We start from the raw sequence: 24658 nt of genomic DNA on the forward strand, positions 1-24658 counted from the left end.
AGCTCACTGGTGGGAGGCTTTTCTTGGAAGTGGGAAGTAAGGATAAAGTTCAATGGGGGGCAGGTGTCTCCTTAAAGGAGAAAGATGAAGACAGGTACCCAAGAACACTGCCCTGGCCTAAGGGAAGCCAATGTTAATAGCTTTTAGATTCATTAACAGAACAATTGTTATTTGATTAAGGAGTAGCAGAGGAGCAAGATGAAAACCATGCATGTATAATGTAATTCATTTTTCACATTCCAGCCATGAATATCACAGAGATGAATGGATAAGGCTGCTGCATTGTGATGCAGTTTGTTTTACAATTACTCACCACATTATGTTAACACATTTCCAATAATATGATGTAACAACAGAATATATATATATATATATATATATATATATATATATATATATGCGTAACTCTATTCACCCACAGATTACTACGCCTCTGTCTATTATGAAATACTTTTCACTGTACAACACCTTCTACCCCATTTCCCATCACAGTCTGTGATTGGATGCACTGTAGAGAATGCCTTTTTCATTCTTGCATTTATTCTCTCTGGAGCACTTGACAGGGGGGAGCCTGACCTCCTGGCTTCTCAGTCTTCCCTATGTTAGTGTAAACTCAGGTGTTGTGTTATCAATGTGACATTAAATTCAGAGTTAGTGTCATGTTTCAAGGGACGCCACGAGACTCAATGTAAGGAGAACAATGAGGGGGATATCTGGGTACTTAATGCAAGTGTGAAAGATAAAGAACACTTGGAAGGAACGGGGCCTCCATTTTGTTTGAAAGTTGACATCAACAGTGAGCAATCTCAAAGGTGTATTGACTGACTGGTGCCATCACTGGTTGACAATTAATTACAAGCAGCTTTCAAGTGATTCTGGTAGCTCGCCACTAGCAATAGGACATAGTTATATGTACTAACAAATACTTGCTCATGAGTTACTTTAAAATAAATTATTTTACCTAATTTTACTATTACATACGGTAAGAAACATAAAAACGCTAAAATGATGAGAAAGAGATGAAACAAATATTTTTTTTCTCCACCTTTATTCTACTGATAGCTCAGGACACCCATACTTTTGCAATGAAGTTCACTATTGAAACTATAGGTGTAGCTCATGTGCAAGTTCCAGGCCAGTCTAGATTGTATAGTGACACCATGTCTGGAAAACAAACAAAACTCTCGTGGTGTCTCTCTGTCTCTGTCTCTGTCTCTGACTCTCTGTCTCTCTGTCTCTGTCTCTGTCTCTGTCTCTCTCTCTCTCTCTCTCTCTCTCTCTCTCTCTCTCTCTCTCTCTCTGTGTGTGTATGTGCATCCACACTTTTAAGTAATTTTGAAAAACTGTAGTAGCTTTCACATCTAATCAGATTACTTCCAGACACAAAGCACTCTTGAGAGAGAGCCAGGACTGAAGGGCTGGGGCTCCTCCATATGCATTTTGCTCATCTCTTCTCCTGCTTTGTGTGTGCAACCTAATGCTGCCATCAATCTCTGATTTCTAAATAAAATGCTGCAAAGACAATTGTCGGTAGTGCAAAGTTTAGTTTAGATAAGTTAATCTACAGACCTGTCAAAAATATGCTTCTGGATATTTAAACACTTTGCCAGAAGCTAAAAGCAAAAGTCAGAGGGAGGGACCAGTCATTCCTGCTCCTCCCCCCAGCCAACCCTTGCTGCGGCCATGATGATGTTTTATCAAGAAAACAGCTAATGTATAATTTAGTGTGTTTTTTTATGATCTCTCCCTGGAATGAAACAGGGATGAGGATTTGATTTCACTGGCTCCAAGTCAAGTTTGTTTTGTAATTATTTATCATGTATGATAAATTGACAGTGCTGCAGAGACCAGTCAGGTCAATCCCCACATTACACACTTAGGCATTTTTGTTTCTTTCTTATTACCTAGATAAATAATATGTTTAAGGAGAAAGTTTTCATACAATCTGTGTGCACAATGGAGTCCTTTCCCCTCCCTCCCCCACCCCTGATTACATATTATTCCTTCTACTCTGCTTCCAGATCCTACTTACTTCCAAGAGTACCCAGAGAGAATGAGAGCGGCAAAATGAGTGGACTCATTTTTCTGTGCCTCTCATAAAGCAGGCAAGGACACGTTAGTTTGTTTTATTTACCTTCCTGTGCCCTGTTCTCCCTTCTGGCACAGCATCACACTTTTCGCCATCCTCCCCCAGCTCTGGTCTAAAGCAATCTCTATGTTGAAGGGCAGAGGGAGGGAAGCTGCAGGCGCTGAGTGGCCATGTAATACACTGCGCTTGATCTCTTCTGACATTTATCTCTGCTCATGAGAGGAGATGGAACAGCTCATTCATGAAGATGAATGCCATACAAGAGCGCTGCCATCATCCATCCTTCCAAGGGATCTCAGGAGAGAGATTTGGTGCTATATAGAATATTAGGGATTCTGCAGTCACCGGGAAGCCCAGCGAGTTGGCTGCTGTGCCTTATTAGATTCCATTAAGTAAAATGATGTACCCTTGTTAAAGAGCCATCGTCATTGTGAGACTACCTAATTCAAACGTGGCTTTAGTGTTTGCTAATTTTATACACACAGAGAGTAACAGTAATGATATACAACTTCCTGGAATATTTGTGAGCAATTTGTAGGTACCTTGTGTACTTTGTTTCCTGCTTCATTGAAGGCTTTATGGTTATAAAAGTGTAAATCCTTCTGAAGTTGTTCCAAAGATGTTCCACTGTTCAGGGAGCAGTGGAGCAGCTGGGTCAGAATAGCCCAGGTCATCTTTGTCCCAAGACAATGTACCTAAGGTCCAGCTGATCTGAGAGCATACTGAGAGCATCTTCTTCTTCTTCTTCTTCTTCTTCTTCTTCTTCTTCTTCTTCTTCTTCTTCTTCTTCTTCTTCTTCTTCTTCTTCTTCTTCTTCCAGAAGAGGTGCTTCAAAGAGAAAATTATCTCACACCTATAGAATGCGTAAAAAGTATTTCCACTGAAAGGGTAACATTAAGACTGACACAAAATAGGTGAGTCATCTTAATTATTATACAAAGGATCTTAACTCCATTTATTCTGTAAACTTCAACCAAACAGTTACCATGTCCGGACATGACACACAAATGCCGACACACTGAGGAATAAACCTGCTCCTTGTGATGGATGTTAGCAGTGGGGAAGATACAAGTGTCAAGGAGCTATGTGCGATATTGTAGACAGATTCTTGGAAGGGAAAATGTTTGAGCTGAGAGAAGGGAAGAGGGCAAGTGAAGAGGATGACAAAGGCTTTCTCTACCCTTGTAACATTGGAAATAGTTAGTGTAGGAAGGACAGATGCCACTTCCCTGAAGACATCCTTCAGTGTGTTCACACCATAACTGAGAAAACAAAAAACTAATTGGTACATTTTATTCTGCCATGAACAAATTGAATTGTGACAGCCATATTCTACTTTAGAGGCTCACTAGACATTTCACCAAAGGTCTCTGAAAATGAACATTGTCTGGGGACACTGTCCCTTGTTCTGCAGTGTGATTACCAGAAGAGTATACAGCGGTGAAGTCTGGCAATTGTTTTAGGTTCATCCAGAATTTAGACCCATTTCTAGAGGTTGCAACAAAACTTTCTCTAGCTAAATTTCCTGCCCTACAAGCTGATGTTTAGTTTCTGATTTCCATAAGTCCTAGTATGGTACAGCCATCTTGGGAAAGGCTGGCTTGCCAGGGAGGAAACTGATACCCTCAGCCTATAAAGAGTAATATGAGATCTCCCCACCCCTGCCTCTGTCTCTGTCTGTCTCTGTCTCTGTCTTAGCTCTCTGTCTCTGTCTGTCTTTCTGTCATGTCTCTCTCTCTGTCTCTCTTTCATGTGTGTATATATATGTATGTGTTTTTACATGTGTGTTTACATGTACATGTGTGTGAGATTTATTATAGTAAAAACTACCATCTAAATTCCTTTTCCTCTATCACTGGGATCATGGAATCTTAAAATCATGGACTCAGCCCATGCTATTTCTCCTTCGATGCCACTGGAATTGGTCTTTCCTTGGAGTCCAGGGTGGTTTCAGTGGCATAGAACATACATACCGACAGGTACAGAGGTGTCATTGCTCCCTCTTTCTTGCTCTCTGTAGCAAGGAAAGGCAGGCTAAGTTTCTGCTGGGTAAACGTCCTTGTAATATGATTTCAGTGTACAGTGGGAAACTTATAAAGCATCGATACTTAATGTTGCATGCAACCACTGCTCTTCACATTTCATGGGCAGGCCTGTAAAAAAGCAAGGCCACTGCCAGATAGGACCAGCATAACTGGTTCTTACGGAAATTTATTATTTTCAAGTCAAAATGCTGACTCTGTTGTCACTGTTTTTGTGTGGAGAATCTGGAGACAGTGGGCATTTGATGATGCTTCCAGTTGTGTTCATATTCACGAGTGTGTGTGTGTGTGTGTGTGTGTGTGTGTGCGCGCACGTGCGCGTATGCGCATCCATGCATACTCACATGTATGTTGTTTATAGACTGGACACTCTTTTGTGCTTTAAAGCAGTGCCCCTGGCTCATTTCCTTCAGTTAGGAGCTGTAACTGACCGGTCCCTGTCTGTTATTCAGTTAGGTATAAGGAAATGTGCCTATTCATTGGAACCTTTGCAAGTGCAATCAGAAAGCAAATAGAGACAGAACACATGTGTCTCCTGTGCCTTCTGGGCGGTCATCTGCTTTTCTGCATACTTTCTAATAACCAGAGTCTTAGCTTTTGGAGAAACTTCAAAACTTTGGGGAAATCTGGAAAAAACAGAGCCAGTTAGATATCAAGATCTAGATAACACTGTGGGGGAAGATACTCTTTTGAAGCTAATTCTGTAAGCACATGGGAGATAGATTCCATTAGTGTGGTTCAAAAGCTGCGCAGGCCAGTTGCTTGTGCCTGGTGTTGTTGTTACAAGCGCATCATCTTTTCCCCAAAATGAAAGATTCCAGGTTGCTATGTGACTGGTAGTTGAAGCAAGCAAAGAGTATTGGGCTGTAGTTGGAAGGATTGAAAACCTCTTATACACCTATCCCTAGTTTTATTAAAAAAAAAGAAAAAGAAAAAAAAAGAAAAAGGAAACGCCACAAAGAACACAGAAAATACAATAGCGTGCTATTAGTTCCTTCCTTATCCAACTGCATATTTTGCTTAGTGGTGGTCAGGGGAGCATGACGGCAGCTAAAGGAGGAAAAGAATATCCAGTTTCTACATTTTGTATGAAAACACACATAATCTATTTCTTCCTCCTTTTTTCCTTCTCTCTTACCCCGACCCATAAAACCCCACAATGGGCCAGCAAGGTAATGCCATGGCGAAGGTGGAACTGCCTCTTTGGTGTTGTGTGTATCTTGTACTGTCATGCAGCCTGGATGATAACATTTCTCAGGAAAGCCTGTACAGCTGTCTCAACATCAACAGGCAGTGTGTAGGGAAAACATTGCTTGGAATGTACTTCTGGGTGCAATTTACTTTGATACTGCTCTCCCAAGTATCAAAATTGGTTCTTCGTTTTCGACAAAGGAAAATGTGCACTCTTGGGCTCTAAGAAGTGAAGTTACCTTTGGGATGGCAAAGACATTCCTTTTCAAAGAACTCATGACACAGTGAAAAGAACAGTCTTTTCAGCTAGAGAAATCTGAGTTCAAATCTTATATGCAGCACTTTATTGCTTTAAGGTTAACTAGTTTTTCTAAGCTTTCATTTCTTCATTAGCACAATGAGTTATTGCAGCAGCAACAAAAGAGGACACATGTGAATCTTGAGATGGAATTCAATGTTTTGTGGCCATAGCTAATAAGTCCATTTGTCAGATGCATAGGGTATGAACTACATGTTAACAATATTCACAGATTAGTGCTGTATTGTGCCTTTATCAGGGAAGTGTCTTATTATACCTGGAGGCAATTAATGCAGAGACTCATAACTAGTCAAGGCACCAAGACAAAATGGTGATGTGTTCAGCCCCAGTAGGATCATCTATATTACCTGCTCCAAAACTTAGGAAACAACACAAAAGAGGGGTCAAGATAAATATCAGAGCCAGAGGATGGGTGATGTGCAACAAAAGACAGTTTCTGGACATGATATATAGCAAAAATACAACGAAATGAAAGGGGTCATATGTGCTTTATGTGCAGAGTGACAAGGATGGGGAAACCAAATTTTGGATGTATGTCTGCCATAGGACAGTATGAAACAGAACTGCTTACATCATCCTGTTTCCCAGCGCAGTGGCTACGTAGTGTTCATTAGCAGTTGCAGCCAGGGAAGCCACAGTACGTATAGCTCACAGGTGGGAGATGCTGGGTCAAGCTATGTGTACCTGAACTATTACGTGAGCTGGCTGTCAATTCACTTGCCTGTCTCCTCATTTTCTAAGTTTTGCCCACAGAAGTGTTTTTGATCATTGAGTTATGGTTCTCTTGTCAGGAGGGTTATGACATTTGGAACTCTAGGGTCTTTTCACCCTATCAGCATTTTCATCCCATGCTTATCTTCATTTATCCTCATCTTGTCCTTTTCTTTGTTTAGAAATCACTATCGTCAGAATGCAGCTATCATGGATGGAACATCCGGGAAGCACTATTACACCCTCACCTTTGCAGTTACCTTCCCGCACAATGAGGATGCGTGCTACCTGGCCTACCACTATCCCTACACCTACTCCACCCTGATGGTAATGCCCTACACATTGTTACTTGGTAAGAGAGAATGGGAGAGAGGTTTTTCTGAGAATGTTTCAGAGACCCTGGCATCAGGGGTGAACTGAGGGAGTAGAGCTATTGTCTTCCTAAGACACTGAGGTGTGTTGTCACTGACCTGCCTGGTGTTTTGTGTCCTGCCCTGGTCCGAGCACATGGCTGGGTCTTGTTCAGTGTTGTTCTAAAGACCCAAGTTGTCTGCTGGTTGAGAGCGGGAGCTGGGGTCATGTCTTAGGGACCCTCTCACAAATAAAGGATGAAGTTCTTAGTAACAAATTAGGGTCAGCACAAGCAAGTTGGCAGAGATGCAGAAAAGCATTCCTCACTAGAAGGGAGAGGCAGAAGGCAGGAGAGAGAGAGTTTGAGTGAGTCTGTGAGTGAGCAAACAAGTCAGCTTCTCCAGTGGATCCCAAGTCTGTATTTGAGCAAAAAAGTGGAGGGAGAAAACAACGAGCCCAGGGCCCATGATGGTTTATGTAGAAGGTGCAGCACAAGCCAGGCAGCACTCACAGGTATTCCTGCTTTGGAAGCCCCCATAAGATCATTCATAGGAAAACTGAGGAAACTTCTGTCTAGCCCATGCAGTTTGCTATCATTTCCAAAAGGTAGCAAACCATCACTTTCCCCTAGCTATTTCATGACTGCCCTGTGGAATAGAGAGTTACAGTATCTTCTACGAAACACTTTTATCTGCTGTGCTGATACAAAATGTTGCTGCCGTACTTATAATATTATGTATATGCCTGTATATAGCATTTAGCCTGAAGTTTGAACATTTTCATTTTAAGACTGTGATAAAGCACAGGACAAGATAACAACCATTCAAAAGAAACGGTTTGGTATAAATAAAAATCTCCTGGAGCAGGCACACTCAAACTACTTGGCTAAGGCCTTCATGAAAGTGCAGCTGTCCTTTTCCCCCCATATGTTGTCTTGCCTGTGGAGATAGTTTTTTTTTTTTACTGTTTTCCAGATTGTAGAAGCAACACAACTAGCATTATTTGTGCATCACCCTTAGAGGACCCAAGAAATCAATGTAAAGAATGTTCATCTCACAATATGCTGAAACAAGCCATGCCTGATGTAAGGCATGCTTGCTGCCTTTGGGAACACATGGCAGGCAGGGACTCATGAGTGCTTCTCTCTGTTCTAATGGCCTTGAGTGTGAAGCGCTGCATGTGGAATGTCTGATGGAGAGGGAGATGCACTTTTGCGTACATGTTCACTTTTTCCATTGGAGGAAGAAACCTGGGCGTAGGACACCCACGCATAGCCATTTGTTAGACTGCCTTGCACCCCGAGGAGGATCTTGGGGAGGTGCATATAAAGCATTCAAATGGGTCTGGGAGCTGGTTTGAATCACCGGTAGCATTTATAGATGCATTAACTGAGGCTGAGATGTCCCATATCTGGCTAGTGACAACATGGGGAACAGAGTGTTGTCCTTCCATGTTAATCCCCGTGGCCTTTCTATGCCACTGTAGGAGTAAGGAGTGAGTCCAGTGGACTCTTCAGCTCTGGCATCAGCTCCATGTTCTTGCTTACTATTACATACCATAGGGACTAAAAATTCAGCTTGATAAATGTTATAAGTATGTACAGTCATTGGGTTCTGGGAGGGTATAGCTATGCAGATGGGGGAATTTAAATCACCATCTCAAGGATTTTATCTGAAACCCTGAGTGCTGTGGATGTGGTTCAGCTGAATAATAACAGCTTTTTATCAAACGTGGTCCGGCTCTTATCTCAGGATGCTCTAATAGCCTCTTGGTGAGTGTCTACAAGCTGGTTCAAAGCCAGGAATCAGGCTTCCATCTTGCTTTGGGCCTCTGGGCACCTTTCCCAGAGGCTTGTCTGACCAGAGCACAGAGTCTAATACTTACAACTTACATATACCTGAGGAGTGACTGGGCCCTAGGGGAAAATTTTTTCATTTTCAAGGGAGACAAAAGCACCAGCAAGGAAGACCCTTCTTAGAGGGAGTAGATGAAGCCAAGCTAGCTAGATGAGGTTGCTAACTGATGTTTAGTGTTTTGCTATTTTCTACTGAACTGTAGACATTTGAGAAAAGTTAATAAGAAAAGACACAAGAAAGCTGTCTGTGTGGGGCTTCTTTCTCTTAAGTGAGCAGAATAGGGTATAAAAGATAATCGGTTATCTGGAAAGTGAAAAAGATATTTTCAACTTTAGACTTCGCATTTCCAATGATTGATGGCCTTCATCCTCTCTAGGTTAGGAGTGTAATTGATTTTGGCTTCACTTGTGAAACCCTTCCTCTCACATCCACAGAATGAGTTGGTTCTGGGACACACACTGGTCATTTTTATTTTTGGATGTGTCCTAAAACAGTTCTTTTCAAACTGATCAATGACAAACTAATGTGGATGATGTCCCAAGGGTAGAATTAGCTGTATGTGACTTGAGGTTTATGTTGAGGAGTGGGAAATAAATTTTCACGTGAAATTCCCAATTTGTAAATTTCATATAACAAAAATTATGTTTAAGGATTGCAAACATTTTTTATAGCAGAGGACTATATGCTGGATATTTTTTTTACTGTGAATATCATTTTGAAACTTTAAAAACATTATTATTTTCTTTTAATAAGAGAGTTAGTATTTGGTCTTTTCAAACTGATATCTTCCTGATGCTTGCCAGCAATTCTGCTGGATAATCGTCCAAATTACAGCATTAAAATAAAGCTAAGTGAAAGGAATGGGATATTATAATTCTGAAGCAAACAAAGAGGGTTAGGTTTCAATCAGCCATATCACAATAGAGCTAACTGAAAGGACTGCTCAGCTGTTAAAATACTGAGGTGATGCTATGAACGGCTTCTATGGAGCACTGGTACAGGCTGAAAATGAGACCCCAAGACAAATTTTGGTAGATTAGTTGGTGAATAAATGGAATCTCATTGAGAACTTTTAGCTGTATACGTGGGCAAGAGATAAGGAAGGGGGTCATAAGTGGGAGTTCTATGTTGGGAGAGCTTAACAAAGCTTGTTTTTTTTTTATCATTTTATTTTATTTTATTTTTTCCTTTTTAAAAATTAATTTATTCTTGTTACATCTCAATGGTTATCCCATCCCTTGTATCCTCCCATTCTTCCCTCCCTCCCATTTTCCCCTTATTAAACCTTGTAAGCAGTATATCAGTGGGGCAGAGACTCTTGTTTTTCTTTTCCCTGATTTATAAACTTAATGGAGAAAATGATAACTCCCATATTCAGAGATGAGAAAAATTGTAGGGAAAGAAAAAGGAGGAGGGGAACACAGGAGAAAGAAAAGAGAAGAACTCTTTATGTACAATGTCTTCCATTTTATGAAGAGTTCAGAATAAATGGAGAGTTTCAGGGACATCAAATGGGAAATGTTGACTTGCGTGTGCTAGATCAAAGATGCAACCAGCAGGCTATAAATCAGTGTTGTCACATAATCAATAGGCAGAGACCTAGCCTTGTATAGGCCAACACAAAAGGCCGATGCTGATGCAGGGTCTTGATATGAAGGAGCCAAGATGTATTCGAAGGACAGGCTTTTGCCAAAAGAGAAGGAAAATGCCAGATGTCTGGAGCTGCCATGGTGGAGCTGTGTACTCCAGGTGAGATGTTAACTTGGGTGGTCTTGAAGCAAAGTTGCTGTGGCAGCTAAGGAACACCTTGGCCACGAGTCAAGACAAGAAAATCAGCAGAACAACATGGGGACACCTGGGTCTATGCTACACTTAATAAGGAAGCTATTAATTCACTCATGAAAAAGGTAGAGCCACCATATCCTTGCCTGGGACTTGTCCTCACCCCAGCATCCACTTTCTGTATGTGGTCTTTCGGGTACCATGGATAAGAAGGAGAAGACTGACTACCAGTACACCTATGTGTAATCTCAAAAAAACAAAAACAAAAACAAAAACAAAACAAAACAAAACAAAAAAACACCCAACTCATTGTTTTACCAAGTTGGTCCTGGGAAGAATCATTTCCTTGGTCTGTCAGTGCCCTCTATTCCTCCGGTGAGTAGATGGTTCATATGACATCTTCCTAGGAAAGCTCACACCAAGGAGAATCACAATGTATGAATAATTTTTGGAAGTCAGATGGAGGTCTAGGCCTGTGTTTCCTTGCTTTGTAGATATTTGAAAACCCTTATAATTCTCCCTAACTTGCTCTTCATATCTGTAAAATGGAAGCAAAATGCCATTGCTATATACTTATGAATATAAGATAATTGACCGATAGAAGATTAAGAGTGTCTACCTCAGTGATCGAGTCCAGTTGGTAACCAGTAGAGCACCGATGTGGTATCTATGATAACCATTTTCTCTGTTAGAGTCATTGGCTGCCCATTCCATAATCTATACTATAATGCAAAGTATCTAAAGATCAAGTAGAAGAGCACAAAGCTCCGGATGTCCTTATCATATCAGTCACTTATTATCTTTACTTTTTAATTTATAAGAGATATTACAACCTTCTTCTCTTTATAAATGGCAAATGTCCCTCTTATTTTTGTTTTTACATTTTATTAAATGTATTTATTTATTCATTTTATATCCTGATCCCAGCTCCCTCCCTCCTCTCCTCCTGGTCTCACCCTCCTATCTCCTTTCCCCCTCTCGACTTTCCCTTTCTCCTCTGAAAACTGGAGCCCGCCTTTACAAACTCACCCCAGCACATCATGTAGTGGCACAACTAAGCATAAACTCTTCCACTGAGGCCAGACAAGGCAGCCCAGTTAGGGGAAAGTGATCCAAAGGCAGGCAGGGAAACAGAGTGAACTAACCTAGGCACATGGAGGCTTACATAGACTGAAGCACCAACCAAAGAACATGAGTGGACTGGGCTTAGGCCCCCTACACATGTGGGTCCCTCTTGGTTTTCAAGTAAGCTCCTGGAACATGAGGGTGTCTAGAAGTGCAAAGGTGTTTCCCAGACACCTGCATCCATCAGCAGCATCAGAGGAACAAAACATATTTGGATGAAGACTGTTCAGAACTTCCAGCATGCTCCCTAGCTTCTGTTTTTACTTAAAGGTGTTGTTTGTTCTTGTGATGAGGAGTTCTGGTTATCTGCTGAGTGTATTGAAGTGTCAAGTGAAATAAGCAGTACAAAAATAAAATAGGCCAGGTCCTTGATGAGTGTGCTTCCCTGCTAAATTAGGGCACCAGAAAGTGCAGGTTTTAGAGGATCACAAGAAGAAAAGATGATTTTCCAGAGCGTGGTGCTTCTGGCTTTGTAAGTGGCCATCAGCAGAGTAACCTGCTGAGGTCAAGGAATGGCTTTTGTGGAAGCTTTAAGAAAGCCCAAGGACACCATGGAGAAGGTCCAGATGTGGCCCCGGGCTAAGGTTATCAGCTTGGTCTCCCTGCAGACAGGCCTTTCTCTTTAAGAAATCAACCTCTCTGGGTGTTGCAGCAGTTTCTTTGAACACTGTGCCATTTTTTTTTTCCACAAAGAAACCCATCCCTGTGGCTTCCAGGGGGCATGTAATTAGCATCAGTTGGCACTTGTATTCACAAGGCCTGCTTCTCCCATCAAGGATCCCAACAATATCCAATTAAGAGAGCCTTTCTGGTCCTGAGGTGGGAGCATCCAGCTGGAGACCAAGACAAAGCCATCTGAGCAAAAGGAAATCTAGCAGAAGCTTTTTTATTGATTGACTGCGAGGGTGTGACTAGAACCAAAATAATCTTCTTGGAGTTGGAGGTGTTGCATATTTGGTACACATTAGGTAATAAGTCCAAGGGGCAACTATTTCATTGATAGGTGAGGAGGGGTGGTTATGGAAAATCACAGTTTATGGGAATGAGCTTAAGTTAATGTATACTAGGCATTTGGAGGGTTGTAATGCCAACAATAATTGTACATATAATACAAATGAACAGAAGTCAATCCTGTTGCTCTTGCATTTTCTGGTGGGGAGCAGGCGGAGGCATACTGAGAAGGACAAGTTTTGTGGCATGGTGATGTCTTTGTCACCTTCGACTCTCACAAGCCCCTGTACTTAATGACTTCCACAGACAAATGGAAAACTGAACTCGTCTCCCGCATCCCAGTTCTAAAACTTATATTTTATTATTACTATTTTCATTACTATTATGATACCCAGTAGTGCCAACTATTAAAGCCAGGGTCTCTCTTTTTTTAAAATATAGTTTATTAATTTATTCATATTATATCTCAGTTGTTATCCCATCCCTTGTATCCTCCCATTCCTCCCTCCCTCCCATTCTCCTTTCCCCTATAACTGTGACTGAGAGGGATCTCCTCCCCCTGTATATGCTCATAGGGTATCAGGTCTCTTCTTGGTAGCCTGCTATCCTTCCTCTGAGTGCCACCAGGCCTCCCCCTGCAGGGGACGTGGAAAGCCAGGGTCTCTTAACAAGTTGTGTTCTATCACCGAGCTGCACTGCAGCCCTATCATTTCATCTATTTATTTTTTATTGTTTGATATCAAGGACTAAACTTCTGTGAGTTATTTGTAACAAAATGATAATCACCACTTTTCCTTGACAGGTTGTCTGTCAATCATCCCAGCTCATCTCAGTGAGGACCCTTGTGGCCATAATGAAATGAGAGAAAAATGAAAGAGAGAGTCTGACTCAGAACAATTTGGCACAATGCTGTTTCCCAAAGTACATTCTATAACCCTACAATATTCTAAATACTTACATTTTAAATGGCATCTGTCTATCTATGTGTCTATCTATGTATCTATCTAAGTCTCTGTCTATCTATCTATCTATCTATCTATCTATCTATCTATCTGTCATCTATCATCTATCTTTATTTTTGCGTGTATATGTACTCACATGGATCACTGTGCACATGTGGAAGACAGAGAATAACTTGGAAGAATTGTTTTTCCCTTCTATCATGTGGGTCTTGGGGATTGAACTTGGGTCTTCAGCCTTGGCAGCACACACCTTTACCCACTGAGCCATTTTCCAAGGCCTCCTGTAATCTTTATAGAAAAAAAAGAATCTAGTGGCCATTTAGATTCATGATTCACCGAATGCCAATCTTCATTCTCAGCACTGACGGTGCATGCGTCCATAGTGAAGGAGCTGAGGCATCCTGCGTCATGAAGCCCTTTTCATGATATTTAACTCACCATTTCCAGTGTTTTGACTATGACTGACTCATCTCCTCCAGCTCCTTAGATATTTATTTCAGTGCTTATTAACCTCCCACTGAATGCACTTTGGGAAAGGCTTCAGGGCAGGTCTTTGCTTTTGCTAATGCAAATATTAATCAGTACCTCCATAAATCTAACTCTTAAAACAGGCCTTGAACTTGGGAACCCAAGATTGGTTTTCTTTTTGGCATATAAACTTCTTCAGTAAGCTTCTTGTGGGAAAATGTTTTTCTATTTCTCAAACAGTTGTGGGTGGTTCTTTTTTTTTTTTTTTTGCCATTTTAAAAATCATTTTTAATTTAGCTTGAATTTTTCTTAATAATGATCAGAAAATGTGGTTTATATAATTTTCCTTTTTGTTAAAACATAGTGAATTTTAACAGCCCATATATTACTATGACTAATTATTATTCCAATTTCATGGATGTTTGAGAATAATTAAATAAAACATGTTAAGACAACTACATAAATGGCAACACTGTTCACTTGTTCTGCATTACTGCTTTTGCTGTTTACCCACATCTGTGATGCCATTTTACAATTTCCCACTCCTAGTGTCATTTTTCCCTTTTCTGCTGTTTTGTGCTTTGTATTTCAAAGCCATGTTATTTGATTCGTAAGATTTATGAGTTTTATATGTTCATTGCGAATTGTGCCCTTTATCAAAATAAGATTTTAAAATCCCATTTAATGCACTTGATCTGGAATATGACTTTGTCATATATTACTGTTGCCTTGCCTGCTTTAATTTATGTTTACATTTCCTTTTATATTCAATATTTCTCCCTCAAAATGTTAGAGTACGGGCAAATAAAATAAAGAGATAATTTAGGAGTGTTTCTCATATACACTGGCTGCTTTCAAAAGTACCTCTTATATACAACATGCATTAGAATGTTAAAAACAGTAATCCAAATGTTTCTGCCATTTTATAAGACTGATTAATGCGTTTAGACTTACAACATATTTGGATATAGCTGTCATTTGAGTAGATGTTCTTTGCTGTGCTCTGCTGAAGCCTTTGTTTTGTTTTCATATGCGATGTGGACCACATTTTCTTTCAGTTGTTTCCCCTGCTCCTGAGCGGGTACAAAATACTCTTGTTTCATTTTAAATTCATTTAAATTTCATTTAAATATAACACAGTTGAAACTAATATTGCTTCACCAACAATAACAGATAACATTGCATGTTCTTGCAATTTTTAAAAATGATATGTATTCATGTGTGTCTGTATAAGGCTATGTGCACATGGGCACAGTTGCCCATGGAGGTGAGGATAGAGAGTCAGACCTGTGAGCCACCTGACATGGGTGTTAGACTGGAACTCGGGTCTTCTGCAGGAGTAGCACACCCTCTCAACCGGGACGCCATCTCACCAAGCCTTGCTTTTTAGTCTCCATTTAATTTTAGGCAATTACCCTTTTTTACTTAGTACTAGGGATTAGGAGCCGTGTATTGCGCATGCTCGGCAGTGCTCTGCCTCTGAGCTACCTCCTTAGGCAAACTGTTAAAAAAATTAAGAAATTAAAAAAAATCACCTCATCATCATATCAAGGAAGCTCCATTTCAACAGATAGAGACCATTAAAACCACAACCAATTGCCCTCCCCTCCCCCCGCCCTTTGGGAACAAATACTGCTGTGTGTGTGTGTGTGTGTGTGTGTATGTGTGTATACTGAAAAAGTTAATATTTTGTTTTAATTTATTCATTTTTCATGTATATGCTTAGCTTTCAGTTTTGAGAAATTCATATGTATTATTTAGCAACTAGTTTTTCAATAGCTGTTTTGACTTGAAGCTTATTTAACTGCTTGTGATCATAAACCTGACAGATGCTGAGCTGTTGGGTTAAAATCCTTTCTACTCTCAAGCTTTAAGCAGTGCTTCACGTCTTCTGGCATATAGTTCTTCAGAAAGAAGTATAAGTCAAAAAAAAATAGTGTGTGTGTATGTGTGTGTGTGTGTGTGCGCGTGTGCATGTGTATGTGTTCGTGTGCGTGTGTGTGTGTGTGTGTGTTTCATTTACTTCACAGGCTTATTTATTAAGGGAGAAGGTAGGTTGTTTCTCCTTTGCTCTATGGACATCTACCTGGTTACAGTGAACACTTGAGGTCGTAAGCTAGATCATGCTTGTCCACCAATTTTCTCAAGCTGCAGTGTGGCTGGCTGTGCCCTCTCTGGTTGTTGAAGTCACTGTAACCAGATGGAGATCACAGGGCGTCTCTAGCTTGTTTACAAGGAGTCCCCCAGAGGCCTTTAAGGTTGTTCACTAGGTGTCCTTGTTTCAATGGCTTTCTCATCTCTTGTGTAATGTTCTGGCTTTGACTAGTATTTAAGTCTGGAGGTACAGTTGGAAAAGTCAGTTGTTACTGGTCAGTGTTTTGCTAACTTAGCATCACAGGGGTGAAGCTCATAGCTTTTCCTTAATGCTGGACCTGCTGTATTCTGCGCGGCTGCTGGCGGCACTCATGGCTTCCTGGTCTCCACTCCTCTGCTATCCTCTCTCTTCATGGTATCCACACTATAGTGATGGAAAGAACATTTTATGTCCCTGCCTGCTTCTGGATAGCACAACTTGCAGACAAATATGTTATGCAGATCTATGCAGGAGCAATGCTGTCTGTTCAGCCCCACTACACCTCTCCTAAGAGCAGCCTCTCAGCACTCAGTGCTCCCTACGCACCAAGCGGATTGGGTTGGCAAAAGCACTTTTAATAATTACAAGATTTAGTGAGCAAAAGATATTTTTCTGTGTTGAGCTATTAAATAAATATTAATAATATGCATGCATGTTTTGTTTCTGGTGTAGACTCACCTTGAAATGCTGGAGAGAAGCATTGATCCTAGGCAAGTCTACTTCCGACAGGATGTTCTCTGCCAGACACTGGGAGGGAATCCCTGTCCGCTGGTGACTATCACTGCCTTTCCTGAATCTAACAGCTCTGAGCATCTGGAGCAGTTCCGTGAGTAAACTAATGACCCTCTTCTTGCACATTTGGCTGGGAGGCCCCTCTGAAGCCTTGGGAACACTCCTGTCCATTTAGAGTGGAAGTTCTATAACTGATGGGGGACTTGTCTGTCTTGATAGACATACATCACTGAGCCTTCTTCATGTGGCACAAAAAGTAAATGCTAAGGTCATTCTGTTGGTGACGAATGGGGAAAATGAATGGCTGACTGTGGCGGGGAGGGGAAATGACCCGCTAGAGTACAGAGCAGATTATCTGAGGTGGTGACTTCCTTGTTGAAAACAAACACCAGGCTTCTGCATGACGTTTTCCAACCCCTAATCCAGGCTCTTCTCTCGCCACCCTTGCTCTGTTACTCTCAGTCAGTCAGTATGGAAAAGAAGGAAGCAGAGTCTTTGGGTTCTGCCTGATGAATTTTCTTGGTAACCTGACTGACTGCTTGCACCTGAAAGTCTGAGGCTAGAAGAGGATGTAGCCAATAACTCTGAAATCAAAGCAAAGCCAAATCGAGAACACGGATAAACACACTGACATCGAGACACATGCGGATACATAGGCAGTCATCCAGACACATGGATGCACACAGACATCCCAATATACACATTATCACACCCCTTCACTACTAGAGTCTTGAGTATAATTGTGACTGACTTGTTACCAATAAGCTTGAGATCTCAGTGAGGCAAGAGAAACAGAAGTGAAGGAGGAATGATTTGCAATAAGGAGAAATTTGGACTATGAAAGAAAAGACTGGTGAATAAAAAGCCGAGCAAATTGATCCCCAGAAAATACCATCATGTACCCAATGAAGTGCTAATGGTGTTCAGGTGATTCTTGGGTAGATAGGAAATGTAATTTCTCAAACCCCATCAGCATCTGACAATGGATGCTTAACAACCTGGCTAATCAACAACTGATTATCCCATCTGAATTAACAAGGCCCTAAAATACCTTAATGAATAGTAAGGGATTTTTCAAAAATTCTCTTATGTGTTTTATGCATTTAAGAGCAGTTTCCTATCAGCCACTGAGCCCCCTACTTGGCAGATGAACAAAGCCTGGGAGCTGAAGATGGTAATCCAGGGCAGTCTTCACTGGATAGTTATTTATTTAAGTAAGTAGAGACAAGTAAGGCGGTGTTTTCCAATTTCTGTTCCCAAGGAGGAGAACATAAAAGGCACATGAAAACAAGCATTTATTTAACTAATCATATAAACAGCAAGCGTAAATCAGCCCAAATTGATTCATAATTGGTCTTTTCTTCCCATTTCTTTCTTTATTTTTTAATTGAACTGTTTCTTAGAGTTTGGGTTTTAGGGCACTTCTAATCCACTGATAAAATAAGAATGATTTCTGTTTGCTATGTATGTGGTTAGTTAAAAGTGTATATTTTAATATGTTTTCCTGCTGAGAAGAACCATGCCTTTGTTTGATTTCCATCCTACTCCTTTACCATCTTGGAATTCTTTTTTTTTTTTTTAAGACAGGATTTCTCTGTGTAACAGCCCTGGTTGTCCTGGGCTGGCTTTGTAGACCAGGCTGGCCTTGACTCATAGAGATCCACCTGTCTCTGCCTCTGGAGTTCTGGGATTAAAGGGGTATGCCACCATGCCCACTTGGAATTTTTGAACAGTTTCTACCAGGTACTTGTGGCACCAGAAAGTAAAGACCTTTGACTATGCCAATCGAGGCACATAAAGACAAATACCATGTAATCTCATTTATGTGTGGAAACTAAAAATGTAGTTTATAGAATTAGATACCCTTCTGGTAACTTCTTTCAGTCAACCTGACCCAAACTGGAGTCTGATGACTAGAGGAATCCTTAACTGTCTCTGTCACATTGGCCTGTGCATAATGGGGGCATTTTAAAATTAATGATTGGTGTGGGAGGGCCCATCCTACTGTGGACGATGCCCAGGTAGTCTTGTGCTGTATAGGGAGTAAGCTGAGCAAGCCATGGAGAACAAGCAAGCAAGTAAAAATGTTTTTCTGTGGTCTCTGCTACAATTCGTGCCTCTGGCTCCTGCTCTGTTTGAGTTCTTGCCCTATTTCCCTCAGTGATGGACAGTAAGCCAAATACACCCCTTTTCTTTCCCAACTTGGTTTTGGTCAGTGTTTTATGAGTGCAATAGAGAATCAAACTAACACAGACTCAAGAAGTGTTTTCTTGAGACGAGGAAGAGAACCAGGGCAAGAAAGGAGGGAGGGAATGGCTTGTGGGTATAACAATGCTATTGGATAGTCAGGAAAATGTCCAATGCTCCATGACACACAGAGAGAACTATAGCTATCAGTAATTCAGTGTAATAGTTGCAGGTAGCATGTGTAAACAATTTTAAAAATGCTAAATATTTGAGGTGATTTATACATCAAAAAGTGTAATCAGTCTTGGGTCTTTGTAAACATACTAAAAATCTCACACTACCTCATAGATGTGTGCATGTTGTGTGTCTGCTAAAAATGTTAAAACATTAAGTATTAAGGGCCCTAGTAAAGATAAATGAATAAATAAGTTTTGACAAGGGGCCCTAGAATTACATTTTTCAGTGGTCCTTGCAAATTGTGTCTGATTCTGAGTGATTCGGGGTTAATTAAAACATAAGGTTGGCTAGTGCTTTTTGTTATTATCACCTATTTCTTCAGATTATGAAAGAAGAGTTCCAACCCATTTTGCTCATTCACTCACTGAAAACAACAACAGCACAACAAAAACAACCACCTCAATTGAGTGGGTTTTGTAGCTTTATATTAGTTAGGGTTTCTATTTCTGTGATAAAACACCATGAACAAAAACAATTTGGGGGAGGAAAGAGCTATTTCAGCTTATAGTTCCACATCATAGTCAATTACTGAGGGGAGCCAGAGTGGGACCTCAGGGTAGGAATCTGGACACCGTGTAGAATCCACAGAGATGCTGTTTAGTGGCTTGTCCCTAGTGGCTTGCTCATTCTACTTTCTTGTAAACTCAGGACCACCTGACCAAAGGTTGAATAACCCCCATGTGGGCTGGGCTCTCCCATATTCATCATTAATAAAAGCAATACCTCATTCACTTGCCTATGAGCCAATCTTACAGAGGCATTTTCTTTTAAAAAAAATAATTTATTCAGATTACATCTCAATTGTTATTCCTGGCTTGTATCCTCCCATCCTCCCCCCCCTCTTTCACCCTATTCCCTTCCCCTAGGTCTGTGACAGAAGGTGATCTCCTCCCTCACCATATGGTCACAGCCCATCAAGTCTCATCTTGGTAGCCTGCTTATCCTTTCTCTGAGTGCCACCAGGCCTCCCCACCAATAGAAAGAGGTCAAATGTGGTGCACCGGAGTTCACAGAGGCATTTTCTTAACTGTGGTTCTCTCTTCTAAGTTAGTTGAAATTTGTATCAAATTGTCATAGAGTGAGCCAAGACAGTGGCTGATTGTTATCTTTCATTGTGGGGATTAATTTCAGAAAACCTCATTTTATAGGGGTGACAAGTGAGTCCCAGGGAGGTGCAATACCATTACCAATGGGAGTGCCAGATTTCCAACCTTGTTATTTTGATTCCAGAGTCTACAAATAAAGCAAATGTGTTTACTCCATCATCACTCTGTGCATCTGTGTTCTGGCCTCACTGTCTGAGCATGCCCTTCCTCTATCCCCTTTTGTAGCCACCCTTAATGTAACAGGAAGTAGGATAGTTATTGTGGAAACTCACATTAAACAAACCTGAGCTATCCTACTACTTTGTTGCTTACAATGACTTTTATTTACTTTTCTCTTCCTAATGGTAAGTGTAGACGTCACAGGTACAGGATCAGACAGTCATATTGAATGCTCTTTTGACTTGAACATCTTTCCTGAGATCCCTCACCCCTGCCACGGAGCTCAGATTGCAAGATGTGGACTTAAATGTGAGGGGACCGACTCAACACAGCTATATAATTAAATTTTTTGTTATCTTTTTTATTCTGTAAGAAATTATGCATGTATACAATGTATCTTGATCGTATCCACCTTCTACCTCCCTTCCGATTACTCCTGGGATCTCCCCAGACACATCTCCCTCTTAACTTCATCCTTATTATTAGCATCATCATTATATTTAACCTACTGAATTCAATTAGTGATGGCCATATTCACATGGCTGTAAGCACATTTTACAGTGCATAAATGCCCGCTCTGGGTCTGTAAAATAAGAACCACCCACCACAATATAAACACCATCTACTCCAAAGTGCAATTAACCATGCCTGTAATACAGAGGTAAAACCACTTAAGTTCCTTTGAACCATAGAATGTGATATATTGATTTAGAACACAGCAAATGCACCATAGGCTCAAGGTTCTTTGCCTCCAGACCTTCCTCTAGGTGAGCTTCAAGTCTCTAACTTGCTTTTTCCCCCAGGAGAGACTGGGTCAGCTTTGGTCAGGTATGGGGGCGGGTTAGCTATGATGTAGCCTGTTTCTGGTTCAATGGCTGCCACTCACTTTTCGTAAGGAGGGATCTGTGCTCTGCAGGGTTTTCTTTCCTAGTGTAGGATTATCACTTGAGTTTTAATTTAGAAAACCAAAGAAAAGAAGCATGGCTATGGGGCCCAACAAGAATTTCCTTCCTCAAGGCCAGTTCCCTTGGCCATTTGTTGTAAATGTGCAGACCTGGTAATTTTTAAGGACAATTTATTGATTACTTTTACTCTTCCTTGGGTGTAGACTCCAGACTTCAGAGAGTCTCTCAAAAGCTGTGTGTGTGTGTGTGTGTGTGTGTGTGTGTGTGTGTGTGTGTGTGTGTGTGTGTGTGTGTTTGATTTATTTTTCAAAAGTATTTTCTTTTTTTAAAAAGTTACTTTCCTGGAATGGTTTTGCTTTACTTCCTTGACAAATATACTTTCAGTTCTATTCTGACCAGATTTACTGGCTGTATATTTCATCTCTGCTTGGAAACTGGAGAATGGTGCTTTTCCAAAATGTTCCTAAGAGAACACTCAAGGCTTTGTACTGGAGACTTAAGATCTCAGAAGCAAGATCCCAGTGGATCTTGTTTCTGTCCTTTTCGGTGGAACAGAGGTTAGGAAGTCTGAGAAAGTGCCAGTGAAGTCATTATAAGCTTCAGGAGAAATTGATGACAAAAGGGTCCTCCACAAGACAATGAACAGCCTAGCTCAGCATCCTGGCTCATCAGGGATGTGTAACGCACTTGAGGTGTTCCTAACTGACAAAGTGTGGGTTCTCTAAGGAGCTTGGAATACTAGTAAGTCTAGGCCCCTCGTAACTGATAAAATCCATGCTATCTAAGGAGTAAGACAGACAGCAGAGAGCGAAGGAGGAGGGGTGAGTAGATTGTAGCAGGAGGGGGCAGATGCTCCCACAGGATGGAACAGAAGAGAGCCAGCCCATGAGCAGGCACAGGGATAGCTGTGATTGACAAGATCAATTCAGAAAATTCCTGCTCATGCTTTCTGAGGCTAGTGCTCCTTGGTTAATGATGATTTAGCACAATTATGCTTTGTCTAATTAAGTATTTTTTTTAACAACTTGTATGTTAATAACTACTGTGATTAACCTTATCCTTTGAACAGAGAAAGGTTTACCCTCAGTCTGTGCTTGTCAGAAGTTTCTATGTGTGTTTGTGTTTGCCTGTCTGTCAGCATTCTGGGATTTGAACTGAGAGAAGATGCTGAGTTTTAGCAGAAGTTGAGAGGAATTCAAAGTAAAGAAAGTCTTGAGTGGCCATTATTCACCCAGACCCTAGTGGAAGTGAAGAGGAGTCTTGGGTCTCATTACTTATCTGAACCTGGAGAGGACAGAGTTCTGTGTTTTCCTTGACGCAGCCATTTCCCCAATAATTCCTGTTTTGTTTTTTTTCTTTTTGTTTTGCTTTTTAAGCAAGACATGCTGTTTTTTTGTGTGTGCAAACCTACTCTTCTTTGTGTGCCTCCTCCTCCTGCCATGGCAGACAAGCCCTCTACTGTAATACTGTCCAACAGTGCCCCAAACACTTCTGCTTTAGATACAAATATAATATTTTTTATTAATTGTTTGAGAATTTCAGACATGTACACACTCTACTTTGATCATTATCCACTCACCACTTTTCCACTCAGCTCTTCAAGGACGACTCCATCCCTCACATTCCATTCTCAACCTCGTAATCAGCTTCTTAGAAAAATGTCCAATTAGTGCTACTCATATGCATGCCTCACATGCCTATGGGTGTAGGGCCATCTACTGAGGCAGATGCCTTGGAAGAAAACAGACTCTCTTACCTTTAGGTGTCATCAATATTAGTGATGTTTCTTTAGGTGTGTGTGTGTGTGTGTGTGTGTGTGTGTCTATGTATGAGATAGTGTCCCATTCATAGCTGTAAACTCCACAGACACTGTCTGCATTTTGACCAGGTTTGAGTCTCTATATGAGCTACGATCCACTGCCAAAATATTTTCTGAGGAGGAATGAGAGCATCACTACTGACGGGTATATAAGATATTTGAAAGGTAGTTTGTTGTTATGTCTATTTAGCAAAACAATTATACTAGGTTCTTTCCTAGGACCCATGACACCCACAGCCATAGGTTCTCGATTAGGCTTATAAGTATTCTCTTCTGTATAATGGGCCTTAAATCCAACCACAAAGCAGTCAGTTACCCCTGTAACTTTGAAACAGTTATTTCATTCACACGCATATTTTGTCAAGTCAATCGCTATTTTAGCTCACAGAGTTCATGGCTTAGTGAGCATGTTGACAGTTTTCCTCCTGCAGCAAGCTGCATAGCATCTTCTGTCACTTTGAAAACTGGCCAGCAGAAAGGACACTTCCCATTCAGTGTCAACAGGATTTTTCCATGTCCTGGGATGGGGTATCTTCAGCAATAAACTATTACTATGAAATTCCAGTGTCAGCTAAGAGCAGTAGCATCAGCCTGTCTTGTTTTAGGGGTTTCTGGGACTCTCCTTACAAATAGCTCAAAGGAAGGTATATCACGCCTGGCAATGCGCTTTCTATTAGCAACCTATGTCTACTGGAAGGAACGACATCTTCAACCCATACCCAGTTTAGTTAGGATAACTCTATTTAAGCACACATGTGCACGTGTACACACACACACACACACACACACACACACACACACACACACACACTTTCTATCATATGTGAGATTATAGAATACTTATAAAATAAAATAGCAGGTTTCCATGTGGCTTCTTCAAATATTCATAATGTTTGTCATCCCCTCTTTCACCTTTTCCTTTAATCTATCCTCTTTCCCTTCTCTCTGTTTTAAACGTCCCTAGGATTTTTTCCCCTTTCTCCCTTCAAACAACATGGAAACCATCACTCCTGTCCCCGAGGATCTTCCTTGGCTTCACAACAGCTCTTTCAAGTTTTCTAGATTCTCTATCTGCTGCAAGTTAAGCATATCATTTTATAGATTTGAAGCTAGGATCCACCTTTGAGATAAATGAGCTGTTTGTCTTTCTGGGTTTGGGTTTCCTCACCCCGTATCACTTTTCCAGTTTCATTCATTTTCCTTCATATTTACTTTTTACTTCATATGTATGGGTGTTGTACTAGTCAGTGCTCTCTGGAGACACAGGACTGATAGACTGAATGGATGGATATATGCGGGATGTACCAGAGAGGCTTTCAGGCGGTGGTTCAGCTAGTCCGACAAGGGCTGTCTGCCAGTGCAAAGTCCAAGCAGCCAGGAGTTATTCTGTCCATGAAGCTGGGTGTATAGTCATCAGTAAACACCAGAATCACAAAGAAGTGGGCTCTAATATCAGTGAGGAAATGACCTTGCCAGGAAAAGCGAAGGCAAGCAGGCAAAGAGCAAACACATCTTCCTTCCATGTCCTTTAC

General features: G+C 41.0%; 1 protein-coding gene across 2 annotated transcripts in view; it reads left to right on the plus strand.

Moving 5' to 3' along the window:
• Nucleotides 1–24658, plus strand: part of AGBL1 (AGBL carboxypeptidase 1) — an 880118-nt gene that overhangs the window by 163066 nt on the left and 692394 nt on the right. For both annotated transcript variants that reach the window (XM_084772153.1, XM_084772154.1), the window contains exons 16-17: nt 6535–6679; nt 16654–16807. In XM_084772153.1, the coding sequence (XP_084628279.1) occupies nt 6535–6679; nt 16654–16807 (299 nt within the window). The remainder of the gene's footprint in view (nt 1–6534; nt 6680–16653; nt 16808–24658) is intronic.

Source organism: Acomys minous (genome assembly GCF_964271855.1).
Source record: "Acomys minous genome assembly, chromosome: 2".
Taxonomy (NCBI): domain Eukaryota; kingdom Metazoa; phylum Chordata; class Mammalia; order Rodentia; family Muridae; genus Acomys; species Acomys minous.